This window comes from Haliotis asinina, chromosome 13, assembly GCF_037392515.1.
Source record: "Haliotis asinina isolate JCU_RB_2024 chromosome 13, JCU_Hal_asi_v2, whole genome shotgun sequence".
In the NCBI taxonomy this organism is placed as follows: domain Eukaryota; kingdom Metazoa; phylum Mollusca; class Gastropoda; order Lepetellida; family Haliotidae; genus Haliotis; species Haliotis asinina.
In genome coordinates, this window is record NC_090292.1 from 13,485,328 (window position 1) to 13,504,209 (window position 18,882).

An 18,882-nucleotide genomic window follows, 5' to 3' on the forward strand; every position below is an offset into this window, starting at 1 on the left:
ACTTAGACCAATATTGTCGTATTGTTATACAACGGGATTCCCCCACGGGTTCTATAAACCGCTTAATAAGCCTCAGTGGGGTTTTTATTACAACAGAAAAGTCTATTAGCCTCTCACCTATTATCATTGATAATGATCTATCCCTTGTAGGCTTCAAATACATTGATAGAGTATTAACTGAAACCCAATTAAAATATCTTTCAAAATATATATTATAGGATGGGTCTGTACCCAGGCGTAGATGAAGTAGCGAAGACGCTGGAAACCGTAGATGAGTTCCGCTTGAGGCAGTTATGTGACGTGAAACGCCAACTAGAACAAGACCGTGACACGCGGAAAGCACTATATAAAAAGTACCATGGAGCTTTCAATATCGTGGACGGGGCTGACACTACCCTTATGACAACCAGCATGGGACTAGGGGCGGCAGGTGTTGGATTGTTAGCTACCATCGTGGCTACACCTATAGTGCTAGGTATTGAAATAACAGCTGGGGTGGCAGGGGTGTTAGGGTTGGCACTTAAGTTGATATCACGCAGACTGCATCGTAAGGCATTGAAACACGACGAGATCAGGGTTCTGGCCGAAGCAAAGCTCAACACAGTAAGTGGGCGTATTTCCACGGCACTCTCTGATAGTAAGATCTCAGAAGAGGAGTTTCGTTCAATCCTCTCTGAACTCACAAAATATAACGGAATGAAACAAGATATTCGGTCCAAGTCTCGTAAGTCTGCTATCAGCGAAGACGAGAAAAAAAAGTACATAGAACAAGGGATACAAAAAGCCCAGCAAGCCTTTATTACGAACACCAAAGAGATCATAGGCGGTTCACGTTAAACTGTTTCATCGATATAAACGTGACATAGGCACAGTGTTACCTCCAACACACGTTAAGTAGTAGGGGTAATAGTAGCAAGAGCTAAGGACCCAACCAAAGCCTTATTTAGTAAATAAGGCTTTGTAGAGACTTTTCTTGAAAGTGTTTTAAAACCCCCATTGTATATACTACTGTAGGTGAAGGTGGTATCTCAGTAAAGATGATATTTAATGTGTAGAACCAATTGACTGTTCTGTGTTTATTTCTTCCAGAGCTAATGGCTTCAGGTTTGCTCGCTTGGATGGCAGTATGTCTGCAGGAAACAGGGTAGCAGCCATACAGGAATTCTCTGAGTCAGGCCCCGAGACACCAACAATCTTCCTCCTGTCACTGAAAGCTGGTGGTGTTGGTGTGAACCTTACAGCTGCATCTCGGGTGTTTCTCATGGACCCTGTGAGTATATCATGAAGTTACTATGGGCTATCCAGATGGTAATTTCTCATGGACTGTGTGAGAATATGATGATTTTCAGTGCTGGTTGGGTATTTCTAATGGCCCCTATGAATTTACTAGGGGTCTATCTGGTTGGGTATTTCTCATTGGGATTCTTCTACTGTTGTCTTGTCGTAACATCAGCATTTCATTTCTCATGGACGCTTTGAGCATATATTAAATTTAGTATGGAAATCTCCTAGTCTAGATGATTTACCTTTGATTTGGGTGGAAGACATGAGGATCTGGCAGTGTTAGATTTGAGTGAAATTTTGAGTGGGTCCAAATTGATGAAAATAATGTTTCTGGATCCCTTTCAATGTTAAATAGAGGGGCAGATGTAAAATAGAGGGGGTCCTCACTGAATTTGATGACTCAAAACACTCCAAAGCCCTCTCTAGAGCCAACACTGATCTGGGGCTGGGACAATTTTCAACCTGGCTGTTGACATGACTGAACTTGTGTACCCACTGTACGTCTCATACATTGCCCATCCCTGCACTATTTGGGTACCAGGCTGACAACATGAGGCATGCATAACTTCATTCCCAAAAATATTACAACATGCTATGCTGGCACATACTGAGAAACGTAAAGCTTGTGTCTTTTCAAAGGCAAGGGGTTGCAGTAGGGTAGCCTAGTGGTTCAAGCGTTTATTGGTCACACCCAAGACATAGGTTCAATTACCCAATATGTGAAGTTCATTTCTTGTATACCCAGCCATAATATTGCTGGAGTGTTGCTTAAAGTTACAAGTGGCTTAAAACCCTCCCTCTCTCTCTCTCTTTCTCTTTCTCTCTCTCTCTTTTTTTCTCTCTCTCTTTCTCTCTCTCTTTCTCACTCTCTCTCTCTCTCTCTCTCTCTCTCTCTCTCAGGACTATTAAGAAGACAAGTGATACTCAGCTATAATATTGCTGGAGTGTTATTAAAAGTGGCATACAACTCTCTCACTCAGCCTCTCTCTCACTCTAAGGACTATTACCAACATAGATATGTGATACGCTGAACAAGACCACCTGCTATGGGTCTCAAGGCTTGTGACATGAAGCATCCTTCCCTTCACATTTCCAACAATTTTACACATATTGTCCAAGCACATAAGCATGTACATGTCTTCTCCTCTTAGGCATGGAACCCAGCAGCAGAGGATCAGTGCTTTGATCGATGTCATCGCCTGGGACAGACCAAGGATGTTGTAATTACTAAGGTAGGTCATCTTAGTTCATATGTTGCGCTGAATACGTCTTTGATGATCATTCCAGTTTCAGTCAAACCCCATTGTCTCAAACCTGGTTCAGGCGAATTCTCAGTTGTTTGCAACTTATCTCTCTGTTCCTCATTTTCCCTGTTTATCATTGTCTCTATGCTAACTGATGTGTCGAACACTCGGATAAGTCAATTTTTTCCTTTTGCAACTTGGACTCAATGGGGTTAGACTGTATATCACTTCATATCACTAAATACAGTAATAGCAGCCATGTGGTAGCATAGTAGTGAAGGCTTTTGCTTGTCATGCCAAAGGCCCCAGTTCGATCCCCCACATGGGTGCAATGTGTGAAACCCATTTCTGGTGTCCCCTGCCATGATGTTGCTGGAATATTGCTAAAAGTGGCATAAAACCGTACTCACTCACTAATACAGTAATAATTTCCCAATATACGTGTTTGTTTTGCTACACTGATATTGGTGAAATTGTTGGGTCCATATCTGGATGTGGCGGGATAACTCATATCTTCCGTAGTATGATATGTCACCCCTCAATTTTGGGCGCGACATCATGGAACGTAACTTAGTACAATGACGCCATGACAATGACCTCAGATTTATGACAAAGGTGTGTTCAAATTATGCAAAATCCCCTTTAATGGGGTTGCAGCTGACAAACATAGAAACACAATAAGGTTAGACCAGCATTTGAAACCAGCCTCAAAGGTTTTGTATGTGGCAAAGGACATTAAGTCTACAGAGCAAATTCACCACGCCAAAGACCTGGGCTCAAATCGCCACATGGGCACAATGTGTGAAGCCCATATCTGGTGTCCGTTGCTGTGATATTGCTGGAATATTCCTGAAAGCAACCTAAAACCGTACTCACACACATCAGATGGGCCACATGTGCTGTAGTTAACTGGTTGATATTTTTGTTGACTGAGACATGATTAGTTGGTCAGTACTACATCACAAGATGCCCAAATAAATGGATTTGTGACATTTTGACAAACAGGAAAACTTATGTTCTTATACAGTTCCTCGTAGAGGAGTCGGTGGAGGAGAGGATGCTGCAGCTGCAGGAGAAGAAGCGCCTGTTGATGCAGGGAGCCTTTGGACAGAAGCAGAGCGCTGAGCAGCGTCGACAAACTCGCATCTCCGAGATCAAGAACCTCCTGGATCTGTAACCCATTTTGGCAGCAACTTGCAGGAACAGAAGGCTTGGACTCTCTTATGTTTCTACACCTGTGTGTTAGGCTCTGTGTCTATGTTATGATCTGTGTGTCTGTTATGATCTGTGTGTCTGTTATGATCTGTGTGTCTGTTATGATCTGTGTGTCTGTTATGATCTGTGTGTCTGTTATGATCTGTGTGTCTGTTATGATCTGTGTGTCTGTTATGATCTGTGTGTCTGTTATGATCTGTGTGTCTGTTATGATCTGTGTGTCTGTTATGATCTGTGTGTCTGTTATGATCTGAGCCTGTGTGTGATATAATCCATGTATGTATATGTCATCTGCATCTGTATGTGTTGTGATCTGTGCCTGTATGTGTTGTGATCTGTGCCTGTATGTGTTGTGTTCTGTGCCTGTATGTGTAGTGATCTGTGCCTGTATGTGTTGTGTTCTGTGCCTGTATGTGTAGTGATCTGTGCCTGTATGTGTTGTGTTCTGTGCCTGTATGTGTAGTGATCTGTGCCTGTATGTGTTGTGTTCTGTGCCTGTATGTGTAGTGATCTGTGCCTGTATGTGTTGTGTTCTGTGCCTGTATGTGTAGTGATCTGTGCCTGTATGTGTTGTGTTCTGTGCCTGTATGTGTTGTGATCTGTGCCTGTATGCGTTGTGTTCTGTGCCTGTATGTGTTGTGTTCTGTGCCTGTATGTGTTGTGTTCTGTGCCTGTATGTGTTGTGTTCTGTGCCTGTATGTGTTGTGTTCTGTGCCTGTATGTGTTGTGTTCTGTGCCTGTATGCGTTGTGTTCTGTGCCTGTATGTGTTGTGTTCTGTGCCTGTATGTGTTGTGATCTGTGCCTGTATGTGTTGTGATCTGTGCCTGTATGTGTTGTGATCTGTGCCTGTATGTGTTGTGATCTGTGCCTGTATGTGTTGTGATCTGTGCCTGTATGTGTTGTGTTCTGTGCCTGTATGTGTAGTGATCTGTGCCTGTATGTGTTGTGATCTGTGCCTGTATGTGTTGTGTTCTGTGCCTGTATGTGTAGTGATCTGTGCCTGTATGCGTTGTGTTCTGTGCCTGTATGTGTTGTGATCTGTGCCTGTATGTGTTGTGATCTGTGCCTGTATGTGTTGTGATCTGTGCCTGTATGTGTTGTGTTCTGTGCCTGTATGTGTTGTGTTCTGTGCCTGTATGTGTTGTGATCTGTGCCTGTATGTGTTGTGTTCTGTGCCTGTATGTGTTGTGATCTGTGCCTGTATGTGTTGTGATCTGTGCCTGTATGTGTTGTGATCTGTGCCTGTATGTGTTGTGATCTGTGCCTGTATATGTTATGATATGCTCCTGTGTTATAATCTATGCCTGTGTCTGTTATGATCTGTGTGTATGTCACATGATCTGTCTGCATGTATCTTATGATTTGTGTCTGTATTTGTATATCTGTCTGAATGTGTTATGATCTGTGTATGTGTTATGACCAGTTTATATATCTGTTACAATCTATGTATGTATCTGTTATGGTCTCTATCAGCATATATGATATGATCTGAGACTACATGTGTGATGATCTGTATGTGTGATATGATTTGTGTATGTGCCATGCTATGTGTTTGTATGTGTTAATATGTGCTATGATACATATATGTGTTATGATCTGTGTATGTTCTATGCTGTGTGTATGTATGTGTTATGATCTACGATTGTATGTGCTATGATCAGTGTCTGTTTGTGTTAAGCTCGGTGTTGGTGTCATTATCTCTCAGCAAGGACTTGACACAGATTCTGTTTGTGCTAAGCTGAGTTTGATGTTCTGTGTTTGTTACAATCTCTGTTTATGTGTCAAGTGCTGTGTTTTGTCTACCAGTCTCTTTATGAGCAGTATGACACTAACCTAAGGGTTGTTGAAAGTGATAATGACATGCTGTTGATTTTGTCTAGCAGTGGGTGAGAACGTTATATTTAGTGTCTGTTTGCCTTGTTTATTAATAAAGTTGTGGGGTGTGTTAGTCTGTCTGCAATATCCCGACCTTGTCTTCAGCTGTCAATCAAGAATCTCAAAACAGTTTACAAGTTTGTTGTTGAGCACTGCTGAATATTTGCTATAACCATTAATCAGCTTAAGTAAATATTTCTCATAAGGATGACTTTCACAATCAAACCCTTGTCTTTCAGAAGTACACTCATCAAGATTACTTGATATGTCAAATCACTATGGAAAAACAATCGATCTGTTCCCCAAAACACTTAAAACCTGCTGTACATGTTTTTTGCATCCTTATCAGTTCATGGTGCTTCTTGTTACAAATAGTAGTTTTTGTGTGTATTCCAGGTGCTCTTTAGCTTGTTTCTTGGTATGTTTGCTCTTTTAAACATTCATTTGTAGTTTTGTTTTGTTCGTATTATATCACTTTGCAATATTGAGAGTACATCTTGCAAAACTGTTTACGCTTTCCCTTATCTAGTCAGACATTGCTTGTCCTTAGATGTTCTCCCTAAAGTTCAGTTATAATTTTTTATAACACTCTGGGCCCAATGACCTTGACAAGTGGCCTACTGTATCCTAATATTTATCTCTTCTTGTAGATATGTATGCATATCACAAATGCATCACCAGAAAGGTTCCAACATATTGAATCTTATCATTGTTAGTTAATAATGAGACAGACTCACAAATTCTACATTTCAAAATGAGGTTAACCTGTAAATCATTCCCAAAGCAAAGGGAAGTATATCATTTTTATGTTTCATTTTTATTATTTGACATCCAAGTTTTTTAACTTACGGCAGTACTCCAGAGACTCAAGTTCGATTCCCCACATATGTACAACATGTGAAGCTCATTCCTGATGTCCCTGCCGTGATATTGCTAGAATATTGCGAAAAGTGTCACAAAATCGGGCTCATTTTTTTTGCTTGAAAATACCTCAAGGCTTTTGATGTTAAGAAGGTTGTAGGAATTGTAAGTGTTGACTTTTCTATTCTGTGTATACAAAAACTTTCAATTATAAGATCTGTACCAGATATATTTTGCCTTAGACTCATTGATATTTCCCAATCACACTGGAGACCTGGGGTTGATTCCTTACATTGATACAATGTGTGAAGCCCATTTCTGGCGTCCCCTCTCATGACATTACTGGAATTATAGCTAAAAGCAATATAGAACTGAACTCGCTCTAAGTGTTTATGCCAAAATTATTTGACAGTAACATCTGTCACAGTAACATCTGTAAACTTGGTGCTGCATTTGTTGACACAGTAAGTACATATCCAGGTGAACTACAGGTCTGTGGCACAGATTTTACACGTATTTAGATGAGTCAGACATTACTGACATAAGGCTTACAGTGCCAGCTGTTAGTTGTGAGGGTGAAAGTCGGAAAGAACAGATTGCATGTTATGCATGGAATGTCTAGACATTAAGTCAGGGACTTGGATAACTGATTTGTTATGCCAGGTTGTACTGTATGAAACATTGAATAAAATGTCTTACATGAACTAAAAAATTAGCTTTTTAGTTATAAACATTGACAATTCACAGATAAACATTGCTTCATCATTTATACCCATTGTTAAATAATATTTATTCACTTAAGCGCTAATCCTGTTATTCACACTGTAATAAAATAAATGTTGTTCAAGACTACTAACAACTAACACTTCAATGGAATTTGAATTGTCAGCACAATATTATAATTCAGAAATCACAGTTTATAAGGAAATGGTTGATTAAATGCTGCTGTTGACACTTTTGCCAAAATGTTACACTGCATTATTACATCACTACCACATTCAGTCACTGTACAAGAGAGCACCACCAAAATAGGATGATGGCTGATCCAGAGAGCCAAAGACCTTCCGTGAATCACTCGTCACCACCCACACAGTGTCCCCTTTCTCAAGGTGACATGCGCTCTGAGCTGACACCACAGAGTCAACTATATCTGTGTCTGTTTCCACAAAGCCAGCACCTATGGTACTCTTTGGCGGCTTGCTCTGGGAAAACCGAACAATATACAGGTACATAGAACTGCCGGTCTCGGCCATCTCCAGCTGTGTCCAGAACAGGTAACTGCCAGATACTGGTGCAGTGAATTTCCCCGAGGAGGAGTTGTAGGCAAGCCCAGCATTATGAAGGACGTGGGGGAATTTCAAAGGAGCAAGAGCCACTGTGTCTGTCCGTAGTCCCGAGTTGGCAAGAAGAGCTTGAAAGGAAACGTCTCCAAAAACTGCAAAAAGAATGTCTTATTATGTCTCCTACAGCGGCAAGGACGAATGACTGTCCAACAGCAGACAGATTACATCAACCTAGATAAGCTTCAAGGTCACGTTAGTCTGCCAGAATGAGTGGGTGGGTGTAGTTCTATGCTGCACTTGGCAATATTCTGGACTCGACACTGTAGTTAACCAACGTTTTAGGCATCAATTGATGCAACAGGGATACGATGTATCCTGATCCTGTTAGTTACCTCTTACGACAAAGATTGGAAAGATCAGTTATATTTCTAACATGGATCTTCATGGGTATAGTCTGTCTGAAGAAGGACATGCTTGAGTTCAACATACCAAACAGCTACCAAAAGAAAATTGTTTGTCTCCTCCAATTGTAAGAATCTCACGTTCATTTACTACAGCTGCTTGATGGTCACATTAATCTCTTATAGCTGTAAAAAGGTCACATTAGTCTCTTAAAGTTGTATTAAGCTCACATAAGTCTCCAACTGTTGTGAGAAGGTTACATCAATCTCCTAAAGCCGTTATAAGGTCACATTAATCTCTTATAGCTGTACAAAGGTCACATTAGTCTCTTAAAGTTGTATTAAGCTCACATAAGTCTCCAACTGTTGTGAGAAGGGTACATCAATCTCCTAAAGCCGTTATAAGGTCACATTAATCTCTTATAGCTGTACAAAGGTCACATTAGTCTCTTAAAGTTGTATTAAGCTCACATAAGTCTCCAACTGTTGTGAGAAGGGTACATCAATCTCCTAAAGCCGTTATAAGGTCACATTAATCTCTTATAGCTGTACAAAGGTCACATTAGTCTCTTAAAGTTGTATTAAGCTCACATAAGTCTCCAACAGTTGTGAGAATGTTACGCCAATCTCCTCAAGCCGTTATAAGGTCACATTAATCTCTTATAGCTGTACAAAGGTCACATTAGTCTCTTAAAGTTGTATTAAGCTCACATAAGTCTCCAACAGTTGTGAGAATGTTACGCCAATCTCCTCAAGCCGTTATAAGGTCACATTAATCTCTTATAGCTGTACAAAGGTCACATTAGTCTCTTAAAGTTGTATTAAGCTCACATAAGTCTCCAACAGTTGTGAGAATGTTACGCCAATCTCCTCAAGCCGTTATGTCACATTACAGGTGTGCGAAGGTGACATTAATCTCTTATCGTTGTGAGAACGTCACACTAGTCTCCTGCAGCTATATGACTGTAACATAAGATTCCTGCACCTGTAAGAAGACCATCTCCATCCCCTACAACCGTTCGAATGGTACATTAGTCTTCTACGTCTGTAAGAAGGTCATGTCCATCCCCTACAACCGTTACAATGTTATATTCGTCTCTTACATCTGTAAGAAGGTCATGTCCATTCCCTACAACCGTTACAATGTTATATTCGTCTCTTACATCTGTAAGAAGGTCATGTCCATTCCCTACAGCCGTTAGAATGTTACATTCGTCTCTTACATCTGTAAGAAGGTCATGTCCATTCCCTACAACCGTTCGAATGTTATATTCGTCTCTTACATCTGTAAGAAGGCCATGTCCATCCCCTACAGCCGTTAGAATGTTACATTCGTCTCTTACATCTGTAAGAAGGCCATGTCCATCCCCTACAACCGTTAGAATGTTATATTCGTCTCTTACATCTGTAAGAAGGCCATGTCCATTCCCTACAGCCGTTACAATGTTATATTCGTCTCTTACATCTGTAAGAAGGCCATGTCCATCCCCTACAACCGTTAGAATGTTATATTCGTCTCTTACATCTGTAAGAAGACCATGTCCATCCCCTACAGCCGTTAGAATGTTACATTCGTCTCTTACATCTGTAAGAAGGTCATGTCCATTCCCTACAGCCGTTACAATGTTATATTCGTCTCTTACATCTGTAAGAAGGCCATGTCCATCCCCTACAGCCGTAAGAATGTTACATTAGTCTCTTACATCTGTAAGAAGGTCATGTCCATCCCCTACAGCCGTTACAATGTTACATTCGTCTCTTACATCTGTAAGAAGGTCATGTCCATCCCCTACAACCGTTAGAATGTTACATTAGTCTTCTACGTCTGTAAGATGGTCATGCCCATCCCCTACAACCGTTAGAATGTTACATTAGTCTTCTATGTCTGTAAGAAGGTCATGTCCATTCCCTACAGACGTTAGAATGTTACATTCGTCTCTTACATCTGTAAGAAGGCAATGTCCATCCCCTACAGCCGTTTGAATGTTACATTCGTCTCTTACATCTGTAAGAAGGTCATGTCCATCCCCTACAACCGTTAGAATGTTACATTAGTCTTCTATGTCTGTAAGAAGGCCACGTTAATCTCCTACAGCCCCTACGTCATATTAGACTCCAACGACTGTAAGAAAGTCACGTTAATCTCCTACAGCCCCTACGTCATATTAGACTCCAACGACTGTAAGAAAGTCACGTTAATCTCCTACAGCTGTAAGAAAGTCACGTTAATCTCCTACAGCCCCTACGTCATATTAGGCTCCAACGACTGTAAGAAAGTCACGTTAATCTCCTACAGCACCTACGTCATATTAGACTCCAACGACTGTAATAAAGTCTCGTTAATCTCCTACAGCTGTTAGAAAGTCACATTAATCTCTTCCATTCGTAAGAAAGGCACACCCATGTACAGCCGCTACAAGGTCAAATTAATCAGTGGGAAGGCTGTCACATTACTCTTCTACAGCATTTAGAAGACCCCGTCCATCTAAAGTCGCTGGAAGGTCTCCACGTCCATCTCCTACAGCCGCCAGCTCACATTAGCCACACCTGTAAGGTTATATTGGTCTCCTACAGCTGTCAAGTGGCATGTATCTGCTACTGCAGTAGGAAGGACACGTCCATTGCCTACAGCCGATAGAAGGGCACACAGCTGTAAAGTTGCATTGGTCTCCTACAGCCATATAGGGTCACATTGATGTCCTCCAGGTGAAAGAAAGTCACCTAATCTCCTACAGTCGCTGGGCCACATTAGTATCCTACAGATACCAGATGGTTACGTCCATCTTCTACCGCCGCTTAAAGGTCACCTAAGTCCCCTACAGATACCAGATGGTTACGTCCATCTCCTACCGCCGATTAAAGGTCACCTAAGTCTCCTACAGATACCAGATGGTTACGTCCATCTCCTACCGCCGCTTAAAGGTCACCTAAGTCCCCTACAGATACCTGATGGTTACGTCCATCTCCTACCGCCGCTTAAAGGTCACCTAAGTCCCCTACAGATACCAGATGGTTACGTCCATCTACCGCCGCTTAAGGGTCACCTAAGTCTCCTACAGATACCAGATGGTTACGTCCATCTACCGCCGCTTAAAGGTCACCTAAGTCCCCTACAGATACCAGATGGTTACGTCCATCTCTTACCGCCGCTTAAAGGTCACCTAAGTCCCCTACAGATACCAGATGGTTACGTCCATCTCCTACCGCCGCTTAAAGGTCACCTAAGTCTCCTACAGATTCCAGATGGTTACGTCCATCTCCTACCGCCGCTGAAAGGTCACCTAAGTCTCCTACAGATACCTGATGGCTACGTCCATCTCCTACCGCCGCTGAAAGGTCACCTAAGTCTCCTACAGATACCAGATGGTTACGTCCATCTCCTACCGCCGCTTAAAGGTCACCTAAGTCTCCTGCAGATACCAGATGGTTACGTCCATCTCCTACCGCCGCTTAAAGGTCACCTAAGTCTCCTACAGATACCAGATGGTTACGTCCATCTCCTACCGCCGCTGAAAGGTCACCTAAGTCTCCTACAGATACCAGATGGTTACGTCCATCTCCTGCCGCCGCTTAAAGGTCACCTAAGTCTCCTACAGATACCAGATGGCTACGTCCATCTCCTACCGCCGCTTAAAGGTCACCTAAGTCTCCTACAGATACCAGATGGTTACGTCCATCTACCGCCGCTGGTAGGTCACCTAAGTCTCTTACATCTGTAAGACGGTCACGCCAATCTAAAGTCATTAGGTCGCATTTGTCTTTTCCTTGCCACAAAAGGCGACTAACGGGGTTGGGTGGTCAGGCTTGCTGACTTGGTTGGCACATGTCATCGGTTTCCCATTGCGCAGATCGATCCTCATGTTGTTGGTCACTGGGTTGTCTGGTCCAGACTCGATTATTTACAGACCGCCGCCATATAGCTGTAATATTAAGGACTGCAGCGTAAAACTAAACTCACTCACTCCTACAGCCCCAAGAAGGTCACATTAAACTCTTACAGTTGTAGGAAGGTCACGTAAGTTTCCTACACCTACACGGTAACATTCGTCTCCAACAGAAAACCCCGTCCATCTCCTACACCCGATATAAGGTTATATTACTCCTCTACATCTGAAAGAACTGCAATTATGTCTCGTGAACTGTATTCTGCAATCAGATATATCTTGTTTTGCATGGTTCGGTATGACACTTTACACCACTGGCTGATAGCACAGATATGGTAATAACATTTTGAGGCGCACAAGCTTACACATTCGATCATTGTTAGTTTGTTCTTAGGACAAGAAGCTACTCTTTCGAGGAAATTTCAATGTTATTTTGTTTTGTTTGTTTCATAAATACTGCAGTCCATGAATGGGAGATGAGGTTAACCTTAGTAATTGTTGCTTCGTGAAACGGGGTCCAGGGTCTCCTTTCACAAAGCAACCTTTGCTAAGGTTAACCTTATCTCCCATTCTTTAACATTACACTAAGGTTACCTAAGTCTAGGGTAACCTTAGTGCAGTGTTAAAGAATGGGAGATAAGGCTAACCTAAGCAAAGTAACCTTAGTGCAGTGTTAAAGGATTGGAGATAAGATAACTTTAGCAAAGTAACCTTAGTGCAGTCTTAAAGAATAGGAGGTAAGGTTAACTTTAGCAAAGGTTGTTTTGTGACAGGAGGCCCAGATTTGTAATATTTTCCGTAGGTACGTCATTTGCCTCAGCTATGAACATTACTAAACCTTTCCAAATCAAGGACTTCATATTGTAATCAATCTCACCTGTCTTCAAAGATCCGTTCCTTAAAGAATTGGTATTCTCACGTAACTGCATGGTGATATTCGACACGTCATGTAACAAACCATTAATTTGGTCCTCCCTGCCACTGTTATCTGCGAACAGTTTCGCAATATTCGTGTTGATCAACCTCACGTCGTTAGTTATGCTGTTGACTTGAACCGATGCTGCATTGACATCGCTCTGGAGCTGCCCTAGCAGCTTCGATGTGTTCTGTGCCAGAACCTTGGTCAGCTGAGCTGTTGACGAATCCAGTGTTTGTTGTTTCAAAATGCTTTGCAGCTGAGCGGAAGTATTCTTGCTGCAGTCACACGACGGATTGTTCACAGTGGATTCTAGGACACTGAGTCGATTGTTCATCATGTGGAAATCGTTCATCAACAGACTCAGTTGTATGGTGTTTGCCTTGATGTCATGAGTAATAAGATTTATCCCAGTCAGATTATCGTGAGTTTGAAGATCCAAGGTGTTCTCGCTCAAGTGTTTCAACTGTTCTTTCAGTGCCGCCATTTCCACAGCTGAAGATGCCTGCTTGTCCTGAAGCCTTATCTGAGTGTCCTGAAGCTGGACCTTGGTGCCTTGAAGTTCCAACTGAAGCTGGGATGTCGTGTTCTTCAAACTGGCTACAGTCTCCTCCAGCTGACTGACATGATTCAGGACAGCTGACATCGCAACCGTGTCAGTTTGTTTTTCGGTAGAAAGGAGAAGACATGATATTTGGCTGGGAAGTGCCAATACGTAGATGAGGACTATTTTCATGGCAGCTCAATAATGTGTGCGCTGAACTACAGACAACTGCAGCCCAGTCTAAGTACTTGGTGACAGGTGTTAGTCAGATTACATTTCGCATGACATAGAAGGCGATAACGAGTTTATATGTCAATTCTTATGAGAGTAATTCTGATAATACAAAAGCTCGTTCATGTCTCTATCTGAAAGGACAGTTGCGTTATAAGAAAGGCTCATAAGGCATGTTCTTGCACGAATGTTCTACAATAGAAGTTGTCAAAACCGGCATCTGTCCAATCCGGCACTTTCCCACACCAGCTTAAAATCTCATCATCAGCTCCACAATCCGGCATGTCGTCTAAACCAGATTATTGTTTCCGTCCTGATAAGTGCCGGTTTAGGCAGCTTCCATTGTATATTCAGAGTTGTGTTTTACATGCCATGTATAAGTAAAACTTCTGGATGATTTCGTAAATCCGGAGTTTCTGGACGTGGCAGGTGGTGACTAAATAGACGACGATGAAACTTAGATACAGATAATGAATTCAGTTCACAAAGTGGAATTTCACAAATGTAATTAAGAAATACAGTTCGCTCTACCAGTGCATCACTTTTTCTTGCGTCCGAGTGCTTTAACGATATAATAGTTCAGGGCGAAAGTGTGCTTTATTACACTATACATGGTGGTAGAGCGAACTGTATTTCGTTTCTAAAATGTCGTATTTAATTATTTCTAAGCCTAATTTCGATTAAACTATGGCAGAAAACAAACGACGGTGTCTGTGGCCTAAATTAAGAATCCTGGCACAGGGCTAACTGACGGGCTGTTCTTTTGACGTCTCAGCCCCCTACGTTAACCCCCTGGATGCCGAGTTTTTTTTCAGGCGCACATTTTCATAAGGTTTGAAAAGTGAACGTTGTGCGAGATTTGCGCTCGCGTGGTCCTGGATCTGCGTACGGCTATGAAATTGCACAGACATGTAGAATATTTGATTTCCTATCCGTTGGTATAAATATATTTGCGGCTACCTCAGGAGTTTCAGAAATAGACACTGCTAAAAGTTGTCCAAAACTTTTGTGTGTGTTCAAAAACAGTAAATGTCTCAGTTTTTTATCGTGCACCAATAAAAGCACTCTGCTACGATTTTTTAAATTTGGCATCTTTAAGGAAAGTGTGAGCGAAGAAAATACAGCTTGATATCTGAACGACATAAGTGTATATGAAATGGATGTATGTGCTAATGCATAACGTCATACTCACAAAATCAAAAATGACCCGCAATAAATGTCAAAAATCGATTTTCTACTATGACGTCAAACGTCGACAGAGAGGTCATGGACGTATAAAGATAAGGGGGCATAACTCAGCTATGGTTTACATTAGGTCAATGTAACTCCGATCACATGGAGAGAATTTGCTGTGGATATGGACAGTATATTTTCGTGATGTTTTGTTCACAGTGAACCAAACTATTCCAATACAAATTTCCCCAATGTGAGCGGATACCTTTTGGTAGTTTCACAATTTGTAAGAAAAGATGCCAGTGTACTACATCAAAAATCAGGCAATAGCGATTTGGATGTCCCTATCCGATACATATTTTAGTTCTTAGATTCCCATATTCTCGTGTTTGTGTATATGTATTTTGATTAATTTTCCATCATTAGTAACGGAGTAACAGCCACATTTTCAAACGTAATGAAATAATTGAAAATAATGCTACATTTTAGTTGACGTCACAGCATGTTTTGTGCATTTTGTGACGTCGGAAAAAGACTACTCTGGTTGCTGATTAGTATATATCTAACCTAATTTCCACTCAATGTGTAAAAGATATCGACTTCTGTATCAGAATTCAACACTTTTTAGCCAAAATGTAAAATGAATGGTTTTATCACTGAAATAGTGTCCTGAATATATCAACAATTACACGGTTTTACTACATATCTTATTGTGAGCAACACGCGCACCTGCCTAGCATCAATTTAGCTTAAATGAAAATTTCACAACACCTGAATATTCATTGAGTATTCATTTAGGAAAAAGACTTTTCTTCTCATGATTATGAAATCAATTCCCTTCATAAGTATGCAATGAAAGGTACAAAGAGATCGCTTTTTCAGTAAAGAAGTATTAGAAAATGGACGTGATGCTTGTCGAAATTAAGACTTGACCTGATGTATATATTTTTAACAATTTCCGTATAAATATTGTTTGAGTTAGACATTCTGCCACCAGATATATTTTAATCGCATTTGAATTGACTTTATTATCGAAAAACAATGATAATGAATCATGAAGCGTTTTGACAAAGTCGCACCTGGTCAATTAATATTCATAATAGTTTTGTCTATAAATACGACACAAACCAATACAATGAACAAGACAATTCCTTTAAATAGTAGTATGTGTGCCCCTACATTTGATAAACTGTACAAATCATTTTCATTAATATTATCCGTTTTACTTCTAAGTTGGAATTAAATCGCTTTTTATTAACTTGTTCATATGTAGCTGCAATATTTGTCCCAACGTATTGAATATTGCACATCACGTGAACTAAAGCACATGCTTCAGTAATGGCTACGTGTGATCTTCCAACACTTGTGTAGAGGCTTAAAATGTGGTATAATACACTTACTGAGTCAATTTCCCATGTAAATATTATTCAAACCATCAAAAGCTTTCAAAGAATAAAAACGGATACCTTATATCCACACATGATATGGTGTTGAACATGGATATATGTAGATACTGAAATCAGTTTCATGAAAAAATATCTGAACGATGCGCAAAATATACATCACAATACTAAAAGTGCAATCGGAATGGTATGGGCATTGTGTTTACGCTTGTTCAATCGACCTTCACCTCAAAGAAATTGCCTAATATGTGCAACAATGTTGACGTATGACATCACTACCTATGACCGATTTCTTTCAAAATGGCGGCTTCGCTGACAAGGGTACACAGGATTTTGCGACGACTTTTTGCTTGATTCAGGGATCTTTTGTATATAAATGTGAGCTGTAAGTAATCAGAATTATTCTGACTATCTGTGTATTGTGATATGTTCTTATCGTTTACATTGTAAATGACGGAAGAAGCCAGAAATGCCGATAAGTACCGTTGTCGTTCTCCGTGATTTTGCGTCAGTCATGGCGTCACGCTGCACTAAAAGTTTGACAGTTTCTTATGAATTACCAAATTATTTCATTGTATGTATTTTCAATTTGCTATTTTTTGCCACGATACTCTTCCCCTGAATATACTAAGCGTATTGAGCCATTGTAAGCAATGATTAGAGGGCTGGATGTTGGGAAATTTTCGAATATGCTACACAGTGTAAAATTGGATTTTTTCTTTGTTTACGTGTCACAGCGTTCGTTTTCATACAAAATATATTTCGTTTCGTTTTGTCTAGACAGTTGGTATTGGTGACAAAGACTATTTGTAATTTGATTCTAAGATATATGGGGAATTCAATGATGCATTTGTCGCAGCTAACTATGAAGTATACATGATGTAATGGGCTTCTCAATACCGGCCTTCTCGAAACGTGGTTTTGTAAACACTATCCAATATGGCGGAAAGCGCACTTCGGCGTTCGTGTAAGTGTATTTTCGAAAACATCCCAACCGATTCTGGGTACATCGGTGACGTTTCAGAATTATCATTCCTGGTTACATGAAAACTTGATATCAGTGATCATTAATATGCTATTTTTGAAATTCACCACTCCCAGTAATTATCCATTTTCACATTTCAATACATACTGCAAATAACGCTGTGAATCTCGATTTTGTATAGTTTGAAAAATGGCGACATTTACGAAGAAGCCTATTTTGAAAGGCGATTTTAAGCACTTTAGCTTGGTTTGAGATGATAGTGGATGGTATCAAGAAACTGGAAATTTTCCGCAGAATTCAAAACTGTGAAGTATTTATATATGCGTGGTATATTTAGAATTTTATTGGACTTCCAAGTGAGGTATGTAGAGGAAGGACATATATGTCCCTGTGGCATCCAGGGGGTTAAGACAAACGTTACTAGAAAAACAAATGATGAACAGTTTGGTGAAGGTTTATGTTCGGGTTAAATATCTTCTCTAGATCATTTCAATTACATCTGTAATTCTCTTATACCATACAAGGCAATATGACCATCTCATTTCTACTACCAACGAAAGTTTAGATCAGTACATTCAGCTGAAGCTGACTTGTCATGCGACATTCCACGATTGCATTGTGGGAATGTAAACATTGCAAACATGACCGTGTCTCTGTAAGGTTTTGAGTCGAACTATGAGGCATTTTATCCTTCGGAAAATATAAACGTAATATTTCCACCAGTGATGTTAGCTGTGTGATGCAACTGCAAACCAAGAAACGGAATGCGACGAAGCAGTTTACTGTAGATGGCTGTACGAGGCGATGGCAACTGACATCCATCGTGACGTCGGTTACATTGTGACGTAATGCAAAAAAGTTCGATTACGAGGGGGCAGACTGGAATGGCGCATTGACGTCAACACATTGTGATGTAATGCAAAAAGTGCACATTATCGTCTGATAAAGTATTGTCGGCGCCTTTGATCTTTTACCGAAGCATCTTAGAATTTTGGTTTCACTGCAGTTGCTTTCATTCCACGTGTATGCCACTTTACTCAAACGTCCATGCAGTTGCAATCCCCACTGCTTTCTGTAGGTCCCCAGTGCATCAACATGATGGCGATGTTGTCATGTCAACGCCTCGTTTTGGCATCAGTCACAAATGTACTCCTGCCCAAAATGAATCTACAGTAGAAAATGAAAAGACCCTCACCAAATGAATTAAGAATTAAACGAGACCTGGAGGGTGAAGTTTAATTACAATCCCCCCGAAGTATAGGGTAATGAGTAATTACGTTAGATGTACACATGCGCCGAGTAACCAATGTTTAAATTAGAAATTTGATTCTCTGATCCAGAGGGAATGGGTTTGCCTCAATGTTCCATGAATGGGTGGAGTTATGATCGAACTTCATCCTATAGCTAAATGTCGTTATTCTTAATTTACATATCAGCATTCTGTATTATAGGAATCATGTGAGATTTTAGGGAAACACTAACTCTGTTAAACATCAGAAAGGACGTTTAAAAGAGCTTTCAATTTATCTCAACCCTAGTAGCAGTGGGCATGGAACAGAAACATGCCGTCCACATCCAGTTC

General features: G+C 40.7%; 2 protein-coding genes across 3 annotated transcripts in view; one reads left to right on the forward strand and one right to left on the reverse strand.

Annotated features, from left to right (window-relative positions):
- The window catches only part of LOC137260059 (helicase-like transcription factor), a 76,147-nt gene extending 68,955 nt beyond the window's left edge, over nucleotides 1–7,192 (forward strand). The window contains exons 21-23 of one of the 2 annotated variants that reach the window (XM_067797749.1): nucleotides 1,090–1,270; nucleotides 2,436–2,516; nucleotides 3,556–7,192. In XM_067797749.1, coding sequence (XP_067653850.1) covers nucleotides 1,090–1,270; nucleotides 2,436–2,516; nucleotides 3,556–3,705 — 412 coding nt within the window. In that variant the 3' untranslated portion in view covers nucleotides 3,706–7,192. The remainder of the gene's footprint in view (nucleotides 1–1,089; nucleotides 1,271–2,435; nucleotides 2,517–3,555) is intronic. The other variant, XM_067797750.1, reaches the window with a different exon arrangement.
- On the reverse strand, nucleotides 6,853–13,775 carry LOC137260060 (uncharacterized). The gene is made up of 2 exons (XM_067797751.1): nucleotides 12,926–13,775; nucleotides 6,853–7,915 (listed from the first exon to the last, which is right to left on the reverse strand). Exons 1-2 carry the CDS (start codon nucleotides 13,698–13,700, stop codon nucleotides 7,479–7,481), a joined length of 1,212 nt encoding a protein of 403 aa, XP_067653852.1. The 5' UTR covers nucleotides 13,701–13,775; the 3' UTR covers nucleotides 6,853–7,478.
- Nucleotides 13,776–18,882: the final 5,107 nt, after the last annotated feature.

Bases quoted from the DNA above. Each gene is read 5' to 3' on its own strand.
- LOC137260060 (XM_067797751.1), bottom strand. From the start codon at position 13,700: ATGAAAATAGTCCTCATCTACGTATTGGCACTTCCCAGCCAAATATCA. The intron at 7,916-12,925 runs GTGAGATTGATT...TTCTTTTTGCAG, and splicing joins GAACGGATCTTTGAAGACAG to TTTTTGGAGACGTTTCCTTT.